Source organism: Muscardinus avellanarius, assembly GCF_963383645.1.
Source record: "Muscardinus avellanarius genome assembly, chromosome: 2".
NCBI lineage: Eukaryota > Metazoa > Chordata > Mammalia > Rodentia > Gliridae > Muscardinus > Muscardinus avellanarius.
In genome coordinates this window covers 120,393,139-120,407,872 of record NC_137787.1, presented here as the reverse complement: position 1 = coordinate 120,407,872, position 14,734 = coordinate 120,393,139, and the positions used below count along the sequence as shown (strand labels likewise).

The 14,734-nt window shown below is 42.7% G+C and overlaps 1 protein-coding gene across 2 annotated transcripts in view; it reads left to right on the top strand.

Annotated features, from left to right (window-relative positions):
- ZDHHC20 (zDHHC palmitoyltransferase 20) overlaps nt 1-14,734 on the top strand; it is a gene marked incomplete at both ends in the record, with an annotated part of 72,241 nt that overhangs the window by 26,435 nt on the left and 31,072 nt on the right. For both annotated transcript variants that reach the window (XM_080690205.1, XM_080690204.1), the window contains 2 exons: nt 4,931-5,034; nt 13,320-13,440. In XM_080690205.1, the coding sequence (XP_080546331.1) occupies nt 4,931-5,034; nt 13,320-13,440 (225 nt within the window). The remainder of the gene's footprint in view (nt 1-4,930; nt 5,035-13,319; nt 13,441-14,734) is intronic.

Here is a 14,734-nt window from a genome sequence, read left to right as displayed (position 1 = left end):
TTTTTTTTTTTTTTTTTTTTTTTTGGCAGTACTAGGGATTCAACCCAGAGACATTCTACCTCTGAGCTCCTCCCCCAGCCCTATTTTTTATTCTTTATTTTGAAACAGGGTCTGACTAAGTGACTAAGTTGTGGGGGGCTTCACTAAGTAGCTGAGACTGGCCACAAACCTATGATCCTCTTGTCTCAGCCCCCCATGTACTGGATTACAAGAGTGTGCCACAATGCTGGGCTTGTATTATTACTGTTTTGGGCTTATTTTTGCCATGTCGTTCAAAGAATTTTTTTTTTTTTTTCAGTACTGGGGATTGAACCCAGAGGCATTCTACCTCTAAGCTACACCCCCAGCCTTATTTTATCCTTTATTTTGAAACAGGGTCTCACTAAGTTGTGGAGGGCCTTACTAAGTAGCTGATACTGGACATGAACCTGCAATTGTCCTGTCTCAGCCTCCCAAACATTTTATCTATTTTTATTCAACTGATAATGTATTTCACAGTAGACTTTTGTTGTCTTTTAAAGCACAAATTTTCTACAAATAAAATGTTAAAAAAATTTTTAAACTCTCTTGTTTTATGTACTAGTCTTAGTGATAAGTGACGATTAAGAAGTGTAAAGCCCTTCAGTGTTACCTCCCATCAAAGCTGTGTGGCACGGTATGGACGAGCAACAAGCATGGTTGAATATGAGCCCGGCCAGCACTTGAAGACCACAGTGTAGCAGTGGTGAAGATGCTGCTCAGAGTCCAGGAATCAGCGGCCTGCTGAGGTTGAGGCCATTGGGTAGACCAGGAGGAAGCCGACAGGATAGAGAAACACAGATTGTGAGAAGCCAGACTGCAGATAATAGTAGCAGAAGTGAAAAGAACACATTTGAAAATAGAAAGTTGTGGTTAGGATTTTATCTTGACGTCATATGTTGCCTCAGAAGTAGAATGTAGGCCAGGCATGGTGGCACATTCTTGTAATCTCAATACTTGGGAGGCTGAGACAAGAAGATTATATATAGATTTGTGGATAGCCTCAGCAAGTAGTGAGACTCCTTCTCATCAAATTAGTGATACCTTGCTTCAAAATAAAAATAAAATAGGGCTGAAGGTGTAGCTCAGAGGTAGAATGCCTCTGGGCTCAATCCCAAGTAACACACACGCACACATGCATGCACGCTCACTCACTCACTCTTACTCATACACGATGACCCTTTAGATAATGGTTAAATGTGGAGGAAAATACAATTTGAGTGAAATTAACTTTGGATTTTTATCAGGCATATATGGTTTTGAATTCTTGCATTATCATTTAGCAATTAATGACTTTGGACAAGAGCCTAAATCCTTTGAGCAGCAGTGTTGACCTTTGTGACTGGAAGAGCGCTTGATAAGACTGCTGGCAGGCTTAGACATAAACCATAGCGCCTGTTTTAAGAGAGGCTTCCAGGAGATGAGGATGGGTTTTGAGTAGCTAATTCAGTTGGTGATGAGGAAATCTGTACACCTTGGCCCTGCAGGTTGGAGTCTTGCTAGGAATTGTCACCTTCCAGAGGGAGAAAATCTAGAGGGACACATTTTACCTTGGCCCCCTGGCATTGAGCCGTGCTGCTGAGACAGCCACCATTTGCAAAATGCATTGCCAGGGAGCAGTGAGAATGGGCTCACTGTGAAGGCACCAAGGAGCTGAGAGGGAACATAATTGCGACAGACTGGCTCAATCGGGATGGTGGCTGAGTCCGTTTGCGACCAAAATTATCTCAGAAAGGTGGACAAAGGTTTAGATGATAGTTCTGCAGGATAGTTCTGCAGCCACTTATCTGCAGCGATTCTTTCCCTTTTATGAAATAAGTTCCTGTTCACAGCGCTAAATGTGGAGATTACTCTCCGGGAAAGAATCTGACATGGATCAATGCTTCTTGTGCGAACACTTTATTCTAGACACAAGATTTTTTATATTTCTCTATTTCCCCGTGATTCCCTAGTAGAAAAGTGCAAACACCCAAAATACAATAGTGAGATAAACATGTAAATCACCAACCCTGAACAAGACAAAAGGCCTGTGACATCACAGGTCTTTGTGATTGAAATCAGTCCCATGACCCTACAGGTGGGTCTTGTGCTTCGAGTCAGCCCCTTTGGCCTTGCTGCTGCAGAGGCTTTTAGTGGGCAAATTGCAGAAGAACAAAAGTCACACCCAAAATCACTTGAAGAATTCAGTCTTTAAGAGTTTTCTTTAACCCTTTCGGAACTTTCCATTCCTAGGGCTTAGTCCATATGGCAGGCATGGGGAGATATGGCGATCCAGGGGGATGTGATGGAGGTCCCCCAGGTTTCATCTGCATTACCTTCTAAAGTCTGAAAGCTTAAGCAAGCTCATAACACAGTTTAGCATGTAAACACCAAGAAATAACATGAAGTTTTTAGATTTAGTTGTCAGATGTACTTCTCTAGCAGCTGAGCACTTTTCCTCAAACGATAGGCTTATTAGAAGCCTATTCCTCTTTTAATAATCCATTTCCACACCACAATCCTTCTGCAACCTGCTTTTAATCTTTCTAATTCTTTTCTTTCCCATTTGGGACAATCTTAGGATAAGCTCCTCTTCATACAAAAATGCTTTCTTATTCTCACCATATTTCCTTTCTTTCACACTTACACATCTATTATATCTGTCCTTTGTTCTGACATAGCTATTTTAACCAGGTGGTGTCGCCCTGTCGCCCTGTCTCCAGGCAGCGCTATCACTAGGTGCGAAGGTCAAGATTCCTTCTAGCCCTTGGCTCTATTGTAATGATTAGAATGAAGGTCAAAGATAGGGAGGAATTCTGCATTTGTAATTTGCGGTAGCAGGACTGCTTCCACAGTATCTGAATTCTGACTAGATTTACATCTTTGAGCAAAGCCTAGGGTGTTTAGAGGCTTAGACAAATTACTAGAAAATTTATTTTCCACGGACTCAGTTTCTCTCACAGTCCTGATCTTACATCACCAGAGCAATTCGTGTGGAAAGTTAAAAGAATCATTACCAAAAGAATAATAGTTATGAAAGAATATTAAGAGTGGGGGAGTACTTTGGCCAGAGACAACACCTCCCCTGGGGGCTTCGCTCACTTTGAGGCCCAGCCAATTAACTGCATGGAGATCATCACGCATATGCCAAGGAGGAGGAGGAGGTGGTAATCTCGGCACATAATAGTGCTGAGGAGCCATCAGCTCTGGAAGTGCCTTTATCTCTGAGTGTCTCTGCCAGTCATGCTTGTAATCCCAGTACTTGGGAGGCTGACAGAATTGCAGCCAGCCTCGGCTACTTAGTGAGGATCTCTGCAACTTAGACCCTGTTTCAAAATAAAAGAATAAAAATAGAGCTGGGATGTAGCCTAGAGGTATAATGCCCCTAGTTTCAATCTCCAGAACTATGAAAAATCAAAAAAAAAAAAAGGAAATGTTGGGTTCCAGTGAAATTGTTGAGTTCTTATCATTTTTATTTTAAAAAGAATGAAAGCCAAGCATGGTGGTACAGTGTTTGAGATGCTGAGAATGGAGGAGCACAGGTTTGAAGCCAGCCTCAGCAACTTAGTGAGTTCCTCTTCAACTTAGTGATACCCTGTTTCCAAATAAGAAATAAAACCAGCCTAAGGGTATAACTTGGAGAATGCCTTTGGGGTCAATTCCCAGTACCAAAAAAAAAAAAAAAAAAGAACTTATTTTTGTGTGGTCCTGGGGGTGGAACCCAGAGACCTCTACCTTCGGGCTATACCCCTGACCTATTTTATATTTTATTTGGAAACAGGTCTCACTAAGTTGCTGAGAGCCTCACTGAATAGCTAAGGCTGGCTCTGAACCTATGCAATCTTCCTCTGTCAGCCTCCCAAGCACTGGGATCACAAGCGTGCGCCACCACACCCGACTTATTTTTTATTTTGAAATAGGGTCTCACTGAGTTGTAAAAGGCCTCACTAAGGGGCTGAGGCTGTCCGCGAATCAGGATCCTCCTGTCTCAGCCTCCCAAGTACTGGGATTACAAGCGTGTACCACCACGCTCAGCAAGAATGAACATTTTTTTAAACCAGAAATATGAGGAGAAACCACATGAGACTGAAAGGAAGGTCAGTGCTTCACATGAATATATGTTAGTGTCTTAAAAGCTTCGCTGCATTCCTGATTTTTTTTTTTTTTAATAGTACTGGGGTTCCTGGAAGCCCTTCTACCTCCGGGCTACATTCCCAGACCTATTTTTATATTTTTATTTGGAAACAGGGTTTCTTAAGCCAGCAAGGCTGGCTTCCTGTCTCTGCCTCCCAAGCACGGGGATTATAAGCGTGCACCACCATATTCAGCTCCTGATGTTTTTTACTGCACTTCTGACCAGCAAGAACTTTGCCATTCCTTAAACTAAAGAAATTCTGAAATCAGGAAGGCTCAAGAAGAACCAGCTGTGGGGAGAAGAATTGAGATGTCCCACTAGAAGTGACAGCAATGGACAGTGCTTGTCACGGATTCATTGTATGCCAGCTGGCCCAGTGTGCTGGTGTATTAGTTCTTCAGTATTAAGCAGCAACTTTGTGGAAATGAGCACTTTATTTTGTATTTGACTGATTGATTGATTTTATGGTGCTGGGGATTGAACCCAGAGGCATTCTACCTCTGAGCTATACCCTCAGCCTGACTTTTTATTCTTTATATTGAAACCGTCTCACTAAGAAGTCATGGAGAACCTCACTAAGTAGCTGAGGCTTTCTGCGAACCAGATCCTCCTGTCTCGGCCTCCCAAGTACTAGGATTATAGATGTACACCACCTTGTATATTCATTGTTTTAGTAGGTCTTAATTAAGTTTTTATTGGATGACATCTCCTGACCCAATTACTGTTTTTTTTTTAATGTAATGCTTTCACCTGTTTTCCTCCAGATTCAATGAAATGTTATTTGTTTCTATTTACCAGGAAAGACCGTTGTCTACCTTGTGGCTTTCCATCTGTTCTTTGTTATGTTTGTATGGTCCTATTGGATGACAATATTCACATCTCCCGCTACCCCCTCCAAAGAGGTAAAGTTACCGTTGGTGAATAACCAAATGCTTTAACTGGTTCTGGAATGTTCTCCTTGTGTTGCCTTTGTAAAAAGTCTCCATAATGGAATCGCTCTGATCCCATGCATAAGATTGCTTGGCAGCTCTGCACTGTGAACGTGAACCATCAGCCTATTCTCAGGGACAGTTCATCCGTATTCAGATTAGAGCTGCGGTAATACTTTTCTCCCATGCTATTTTCTTAAGTTAAACACATACTTTGTATCACTAGAGTAAAAAAAATCATTAGGGACAACACTGAGTTAGAGAAATATAGTTGATTTTTAGAAGCCCCCTTGACATTTGTATTTTTGCAGGAATGAGTAAATATGCTAAGCTAAAGAAAAACGTTATTTTTATTTTATTTTGTTGTAGTACTGGGGATTGAACCCAGGGACATTCTACCTCTGAGCTATACCTCCAGTTCTCTTTTTTTTTTTTTTTTTTTAAAGTTTGAAACATGGTCTAAGTTGCTGAGTCTGTCCTCAAACCTGCAATCCTCCTGTCCCAGCCTCCTGAGTGCTGGGATTACAGGCTGAGACAGGAAGAATGTAGGTTTGAGACCAGCCCTGGCAGGTAAAAAATAAAAATAGAGCTGGGGGAATAGTTCAGAAGTACAGTGCCCCTGGGTTCAATCCCCAGTACCATAGGGTGTGGTGGCGCACGCTTGTAATCCCAGCATTCGGGAGGCTGAGACCGGAGGATCGCAGTTCACGGACAGCCTCAGCTATTTAGTGAGGCCCTCTGCAACTCAGTGAGACCTGGTTTCAAAATAAAGAATAAAAAATAGGGCAGGGGGTATAGCTCAGATGTCGAATGCCCCTGGGTTCCATCCCTAAACCCGAAAAAAGAAAAAACAAAAAATCACAAAGTATGTGTTCTAAGTGTGCACTTGATGAAATTTCAGCAACTGAGCACTCGTATGTACTCACCACCTGACTCCGTTCACAAAACAGAGCATCTTCAGTGCCATCAGTCACTCCACGCTTCTGCCCAGCTGCCTGCGTCCTGTGTGGTCACCCCTTCCTTCCAATAGCACAGATTAATTTTGCCTGATTCTGCACTTAGTGTGAATAGAATCATACAGAAGTATATATAGCAGTTATGGTCTTATATACTTGTGTGTCTGGCTTCCTTTATTAACATTTTATTTGTGAGATTCATTTGCATTCTTGCATATAGTTTTAGATCATTTTTGTTATTGTTTACTGTTCAATTGTGTTATATAACAAAGTTGATTTTCTGACTGTATTGTTGATTGGGGAGGATTTCAGCTTAAAGTTGTTACAGTAGTGCTGCTGTGAACATCTTCATGCCTCTGTCTTGGGAAACATGTATGTGGTGCTTTTCCTTTGCTCCCACGAGTAGACCTGATCAACACTGTGTGTGCCTGACGTGTCAGTAGAAAAGGCCACATAGTCCTTGATCCACTTTTTTCTTTTAGATAATTTTGTTCTGAGAGGTAATATAAAGCATAAATCAAACTTTGTGTTTCTTCTAATACGTTCTTTAGGCATTCAGTAATAAGTAGTCAACCTTTAAAGTTATACTACAAGCTACCATCCAATTTTTAATTTCTAAGTTGAAAAAGACCTACTATATAAATTGAGTAAAATAACACCTAACACATAATGTTATACGAATGTCTTTTTTTTGTTTTTAGTTGTTTTGACACATCACATTCATTTAGCACTCGGCCCAGACTGTCATTTATTCTTCCCATCATCCTCTGCCACTCCCACATTCCTCTGACCACCTGAGCCATTCCCTGGTGGCCCTGCGGTAGCCCTCTGTTTACCTTGGCACAGAACTTATCACCAGTACTGTGATCGCATCTTAACTTACCTGCACACTTCTTAAATTGTCTTTTTTTTTCATGGCACTGGGGATGGAACCCAGGGGCATTCTACCTCTGAGCTATACTCCTAGCCCAATTTTTTATTCTTTATTTTGAAACAGGGTCTCACTGAGTTACAATGGGCCTCACTAAGTAGCTGAGGCTGTCCTCAAACTGTGATTCTCCTGTCTCAGCCTCCCAAATGCTGGGATTACAAGCATGTGACACCATGCCTGGCAGTTGTTTTTTCTTTCTTTGTTTATTTGTTTTTGTGGTACTGAAATGAAACCCAAGGCATTCTACCTCTGAGCTATACCCCCAACCCTGTTTTTTATTTCTTATTTTAAAACAAGGTCGTAGTGGTACATGTTTGTAATCCCAGCACTTGGGAGGCTGAGCAGGAGGATCGCATAGGTTCAAAGCCAACCTCAGCAGCTTAGTGAGACTCTCAGCAACTTACTTAGTGAGACCCTGTTTCCAAATAAAATATACTTACCTGGTCTGGAGGTATAGTATGGAGGTAGGAAGCCCCTGGGTTCCATCCCCAGTACCACAAAAAAACAAACAACAAAAAAAGTCTCGCTAAATTGCAGAGGGCCTCACTAAGTAGCTAAGGCTGTCAGCAAACCCATGATCCTCTTTTGTCAGCCTCCCAAGTGCTGGGATTACAAGAGTGTGCCACCATACCTGGCTTAAATTATAAATTTTGAGAAGGCAGAGTTTTCCATCAAGTTACACACACACACACACACACACACACACACACACACACACAATCTGGCACAGAGTTTGTGTTTAACAAGTTTTGACTAAAACAGTTGTTCAGTCCTCAAGAGCCAGCTGAAAGCTGGGCGTGGTGGCACACGCTTGTAATCCCAGTTTGTAATCCCAGCATTCGGGAGGCTGAGACCAGAGAATTGCAGTTCACAGACAACCTCAGCTACTTAGGCTCTTCACAACTCAGTGAGACCCTGTTTCAAAATAAAGAATAAAAAAAATAGGGCAGGGCATGTAGCTCAGAGGTAGAATACCCCTGAGTTCTACCCCAGTACTGGAAAAAAAAAAAAGCCAGCTCAGTTAAGTTCTAGTGCCAGCCAAGAACAACACGTCAGGGGTCTCTTCCTTATAGTGCCATGGGAGGGGTTAGGGAGCTGTGAGACAGGCTGATGTGACTGTGCTCTTTCTGCCACTCTCTTAGCTGGGAGGCTAGAGCAGTGCTCGACAGCCATCAGGCCTAGGAGAACTCAAAAAGTAAAATCCAAGTCTTTAAGAGAGTTAAGTTATAAAAACTGCTATTTTGCCGGGCATGGTGGTGCACGCTCATAATCCCAGTGCTTGTAATCCTACGGAGGCCGAGACAGAAGGATCACACAGGTTCGAAGCCAGCCTCCCCTACTTAGTGAGGCTAATCTTGGCTGGATTGATTATTTATTTATGTATTTACTTATTTATTTATGGGAATTGGACAGGGGCATTCTATCTCTGAGCTATACTACCAGCCCTATTTTATTCCTTATTTTGGAACAGGGTCTCATTAAGTTGTTTTTTTTTGTTTGTTTGTTTGTTTTTTTGTGGGTCTAGGGATGGAACCTAGAGGCATTTGACCTCCGAGCTATACCCCCTGCCCTATTTTTTATTCTTGATTTTGAAACCCGGTCTCACTGAGTTACAGAGGGCCTCCACTAAGTAGCTGAGGATGGCTGTGAGCTGCAGTCCTCGTCTCAGCCTCCCTAATGCTGGGATTACAAGCGTGCGCCACCACGCCCAGCTCTCACTAAGTTGTTCAGGGCCTCACTAAGTAGATGATGTGGTACCACCACACCCAGCCCTTGGACTTTATATTTTAAAGCAGAGACAGATGATAAGTAAACAAAATAACCTAGAAAATTGAGGTAAATTTAGAAAAGGAACATGATATGATAGAGTATAACAGAGTCAAAGATACTTTAGGGAAGAAAAAGGTACTTTAGACAGTGTGACCAAAGAAATTCTCTCTGAGGAGCCAGGCATGGTTGCACACACTTCTAATCCCATTACTTGAGAGGCTGAGACAGGAGGATTGCAGGTTCGTGGCCAGCCTCAGCTACTTGGTGAGGCCCTCTGCAACTTAGTGAGACCCTGTTTCAAAATAAAGAATAAAAGTAGGGCTGGGAGTGTAGCTCAGAGGTAGAGTGCCCCTGGGTTTAATCCCCAGAAATACACACACACACACACACACACACACACACACACACACACACACACACAATCTCTCTGTCTCTCTCTTTCTCTCCCAGGAAGCAGCATTTAAACTGGGGTGTTTATTGTACTGGTATTGGGAAGAGGGTTTAAAATGTATTAATGTGTCAATACTGGGAAAGATGTCCAATCTTGAAATATATCTTCTTTACTAAGAAAGCCAGGGTTAGCTAACATGTCCTTGCATTCCTAAGAACAATTTAACACATTTTGGGGGTAAAAGCCTGTGTCTGGAGACAGAGATGCCTCCCCCTCCGGCCATAAATCTGGGCCTGTGTTTGGAGACAGAGATGTCTCCCCCTTTAGGCCATAAATTCGGCTGGAGAGATAACAGAAGCAGAGCCGGGGTTGGAGATAAGGGGTAACATGATCTCCAAAATCAGAGGGACCTGCTGGACTTAGACAGGATAAAAACTCAGTAAACTGGAGTTCGTTGGCATTTTCGTTCGAATTGCCCCCCTGTGCCCTGCTCCGGCACAGGGCTGTAACTCTCTGTATTTCTATCTTTTTAATAAACTTCTTTAAATCTTCAGCAGCTGTCCAAGCGATGAATACTTATTCTTAGCTTAGGACAAGAATCCACGGTTTTTCTGTCTGTCTGTCTGTGTGGTGGTGGTGGTGGGGTTACTTTTCCACACACACAACACACACATTCCCCCCCCCAAACCTATCCCCTGCAACATTTATAAGTATCTCTTCTGTTGGGTAATCCCAATACTTGGGAGGGTGAAACAGGAGGATTGCAGGTTCATGGCCAGCCTTAGCAACTCTGAAGGAAAAATGTTGTTTATTAATGTATTCCCCTTGCCAGGCTTAGACCAAGTTTGTTTAGGCACATTGGTAAGAACCTGAATGAAGGGGTGGTGAGGAGGTAGCCCAGGACTAGCTGGTAGACATCTTCCATCACCAGGCACTGTCCTTAAAAAAAAGAAAGCGGTGCCCTCACTGTCTGCTTTTGGCAGTCTGCCACAAGACAGAAGTGGTGCCCACAGCATCCCGTGATCTAGAACCTTGCTAAGTACCTCTCCAGGGATCTGAAACAGCACCCTCAATTAAATGGTGTGTGCCCTGAGCACACCACACCATCTCTACATCCCTTTGCCAGGATTCTCTTGCCTCCTGGAGCGTTCCTACTAATCTTCCAAAGACCAGCCTAGTTTCCACTTTGTCCAAAACCATTCATCAGTAGCTCTGACTGGTTCCCAAGGAGATTTCCCATGTGTGCACTATACTGTTGATGTTGTACTTACGCTGATATCTTTACTTTGTATTCTGCATTTACACGGCTGACTTCAGAGCTGGGCGTGGCGGCACACGCTGGTAATCCCAGCATTCGGGAGGCTGAGACAGGAGGATCCAGGTTCAAAGACAGCCTCAGCCACTTAGTGAGGCCCTCTGCAACTCAGACCTTGCTTCAAGGTAAAGAATGAAAAATAGGGCTGGGGGTGTAGCTTGGAGGTAGAATCCCCCTGGATTCCATCCTCAGTACTGCAAACAAACATACATGGCTAACTTCTCTCCTAGACTCCAGGAATGTGTTTTTTGTTTGTTTGTTTGTTTGTTTGTTTGTTTGTTTTGCCACCTGCTTTGCCACCACAACACATGGTTTTTATTTTTTATTTATTTTATTTTTTTGGTGGTACTGGGGTTCCTGGAAACCCTTCTACCTGTGGCCTACACTCCCAGATGTGTTTTATATTTTTATTTGGAAACAGGGTCTCTTAAGCCAGCGAGGCTGGTTTCGAACCAGCGCGATCCTCCTGTCTCCGCCTCCCAAGCGTGGGGATTACAAGCGTGCGCCACCATGCCCGGCTTATTTTTTATTTTGAAACAGGGTCTCTCTAAGATCTTGTTCTGGCCTCAAACCTGCAGTCTTCCTGTTTCACCTTCCCAAGTACTACAGTGCTTAGCTCTTGATGAGGATTTAATATACACTCATGACTGGGTACTGTCATGTCTGCGTGTAATCCCAACTACTCAGGAGGCTGAAGCAGGGTACCACTTGAATATAGGAGTTTGAGGCTGGCCTGGGCAACATAGTGAGACCTTGTCTCCTAAAAAATTAAAAAATATATAAACACACATACACATATATACATGCATGTGTATATATACACCCAATTAAAAAATTTATATTTTTATTTTTGTAGTAGGGGATTGAACGCAGGGTCATTCTACCTCTGAGCTACACCCCCAGTGCTCTTTTTTATTCTTTTTAAATTTTTTTTAAATTTATTTATTTTGCAGAACTAGGGATGGAACCCAGGGACATCCTACCTCCAACCTACATCCCAATCCCTATCCCTATATTTTATTCTTTTTGTGTGTGTATGTGGGTTTGGGGATGGAACCCAGAGACATTTGACCTCTGAGCTACATCTCCCCAATTTTTTATTTTTTATTTTGAAACAGAGTCTCACTGAGTTGCAGAGGGCCTCACTAAGTAGCTGAGGTTGTCTGTGAACCGTGACCCTCCTATCTCAGCCTCCCAAATGCTGGGACTATAAGCACGCGCCACCATTCCCGGCTTATTCAAATATTTTGTGTGCGTGCGTGCGTGCGTGCGTGCGTGTGTGTGTGTGTGTGTGTGTTTGGGGTTGAACCCAAGGCCTCAGGCATGCAAGGCCAAGTGTTCTACCACTAGCTACATCCCCAGCCTCAATTTTTTTTTTTTTTTTTTTTTTTGTGGTGGTACTGGGGTGGAACTTAGGGGCTTTCTACCTCCAGGCTATACCCAGCCCTATTTTATATTTTATTTGGAAGCAGGGTCTCACTAAGTTGCTGAGAGCCTCACTAAAAAGCTGAGGCTGACTTCAAATCTGTGCGATCCTCCTGTCTCAGCCTCCCAAGAGTGGGGATTACAAGCGTGCGCTACCACCCCCGGCCTTGGCTTGTTCATTTTTAAGAAACTAAATATGACAAGTAAATGACTTATTGATTTCTGCTTTTTTTCTTTCTTTCTTTTTTTTTTTTTTTTTTTTGCAGTACTTGGGATGGAACCCAGGGACATTCTACCTCCAAGCTACACACCCAGCCCTATTTTTTATTCTTTTCTTTGAAATAGGGTCTCACTCAGTTGTAAAGGGCCTCAGTAAGTAGCTGGGGCTAACTGTGAACCGGAATCCTCCTATCTCAGCCTCCCAAATGCTGGGATCACAAGCGTGCACCACCACGCCCAGCTTGACTTGTTGATCTCATTGAGACATTTCACCAAAAAGTAGTGGGACCCTATGCTCCTGTGTCAACCTCCCAAGTACTGGGATTACAGGCATGTGTCACTATGCCCATCTCAATTTTATTTTATTTATTTGTTTAATTAATTAATTTATTTATTTATTTTTGTGGTTCTCAGGATGGAACCCAGGGGCATTGTACTTCCGAGCTACACCCACAGGTGTATTTATTTATTTATTTATTTAGCGGTACTGGGGATGAAACCCAGGAGCATTCTACCTCCTAGCTATACCCCTAGCCCTATTTTTTATTCTTTATTTTGAAACAGGGTCTCACTTAGCTGTAAAGGGCCTCAGTAAGTAGCTGAGGCTGTCTGCGAACCTGCGATGCTCCTATTTCAACCTCCCAAATGCTGGGATTATAAGCATGCACCACCACACCCGGCTAATCTCTCTATTTTTGAAACAGGGGCTTACTAAATTGTGGAAGGCCTCCCTAAGTAATTGAGGCTGTCTGTAAACTGCAGTCAGGTCTTAGTCTCCTGACTGCTGGGGTTACAAGCATGCGCCACCACACCAAATTTGTTTTTTTAATTGGGAAATAGGGTCTTGCTAAGTTTCTGAGGGCCTATCTAAGTTGTTGAAACCTGGCTTGAAAACTGCAATCCTCCTGTCTCAGCCTCTCTAATACTAGGATGTACAGGAAGGTGTCACAACACCTGACCTCAATTGAGCCATTTTGACGAAGGATTTTATCTGTAAAAAGCAGAGATGCCAAAGTTTGGAGTTTATATTTATACTTTGCCATCATAAGTAGTGAGGGCAGTTAATTTTTGATTAGTGTGTAGTTTTTGTTAAAAGGTACTTGAAGTTAAGTTTGAAGATAAGCTTTGCCTTCATGAAACAAAATATTTGTGGACGCTTTTGTTGTTTTTGGTGTTGTTCTAGAGAACTTTTGTGAGCATCGTAGTTAACATCTTAGGATTTCAAGCTGATAGTTGTCTCTCTTTTTCTAGTTCTACTTGTCCAGTTCTGAAAAGGAACGTTATGAAAAAGAATTTAGCCAAGAAAGGCAACAGCAGATTCTGAGAAGAGCAGCGAGGGACTTGCCCATCTATACTACCACAGCTTCGAGAAGTAAGAGAGAGTGTGTGTGCTTCCCTTCCAAGAGATTGCAGCCCTATTTATTTCCTTCAAGATACGTTTGCATGCTTTGCTATTGAGTAGATATTTAGTGGTCACCTCACAAAGCACCTGCACAAACGGGTTTCTTGTCTTCTCCTTCTCACATGGTATCTTAGATGTATATGAACATATATCAATATAGTTTTCTTACGGGGCTCATTTGAGCATAAATGTCTTTTCCCTTCCTTTTTTTTTTCTTTTCCTTTTTTGCAGTATTGGGGATTGAACCTAGGGTATTCTACTTCCAAGCTATACTTCCAGCCCTTATTTTTATGTTTTTATTCTTTATTTTGAAAGAGGATCTCACTAAGTTTCAGAGGGCCTCCCACAATCTCCTGTCTCGGCCTCCCAAGTACTGGGATTACAAGTGTGTACCACCACACCCAGGTCCCTTCCCGATCCTTATCCCCAACTCAACATTTCTGGCTAAAAATATAAATTGTTATTCTTAGTAAACCACCATTTAGAAATTTTGCATTGATTTGAACTATTGTCTATCATCACTGAGTAATAAAAATAGCAAGAGTTTGCTAAGAATGGGGAAAAGTAAAAGTCATGAGGAAGAAGGAACTTGTTCAAGGTTCTAAAGGTGACATTCCAGATCAAGCTGTGCACCACTGTTCTCTTACACTTGCTACTCACAGCAGCTTTTGTCACATTTAGGCTGATGATCAGGAGGAGTCTCTGAAGTGGCCAAGCTGGTCATTTAAATTATGTTACACGCTTTGGGCCAGGCATGGTGGCACATGCTTGTAATTCCAGCATTTGGGAGGCGGAGACTGGAGAACTGCAGTTCATGTACAGCCTCGGCTGCTTAGCGAGGCCCTTCACAACTCAGTGAGACCCTGTTTCAAAAAAATAAAAGACTGAAAAATAGGGCTGGGAGTATAGCTCAGAGGTAGAATGCCCCTGGGTCCATCCCCAGTACCTAAAAAACAAAAAAAAAATATGTTACACACTTTGCATGTGTGTGTGTGTGTGTGTGTGTGTGTGTGTGTGTGTGTGTGTGTTGTACTATACTGTGGATTGAATCCAGGGGAATCTACCTCTGAGATATACCCCAGCCCTATTTGTTTTGTTTTGGTGTCTCATTAAGTCACGGCATGCCTTGCTAGGTTGCTGAGGCTGGCCTTGAATCTGCTATCCTCCTTTCCTGGCCTCCTCAGTCGTTCACAACAACCCTACCACTGTTTGCGTTTTGCAGATAGGAAGCTTAAGGCACTCTTGAGGGACAGCTAGTTGCCGT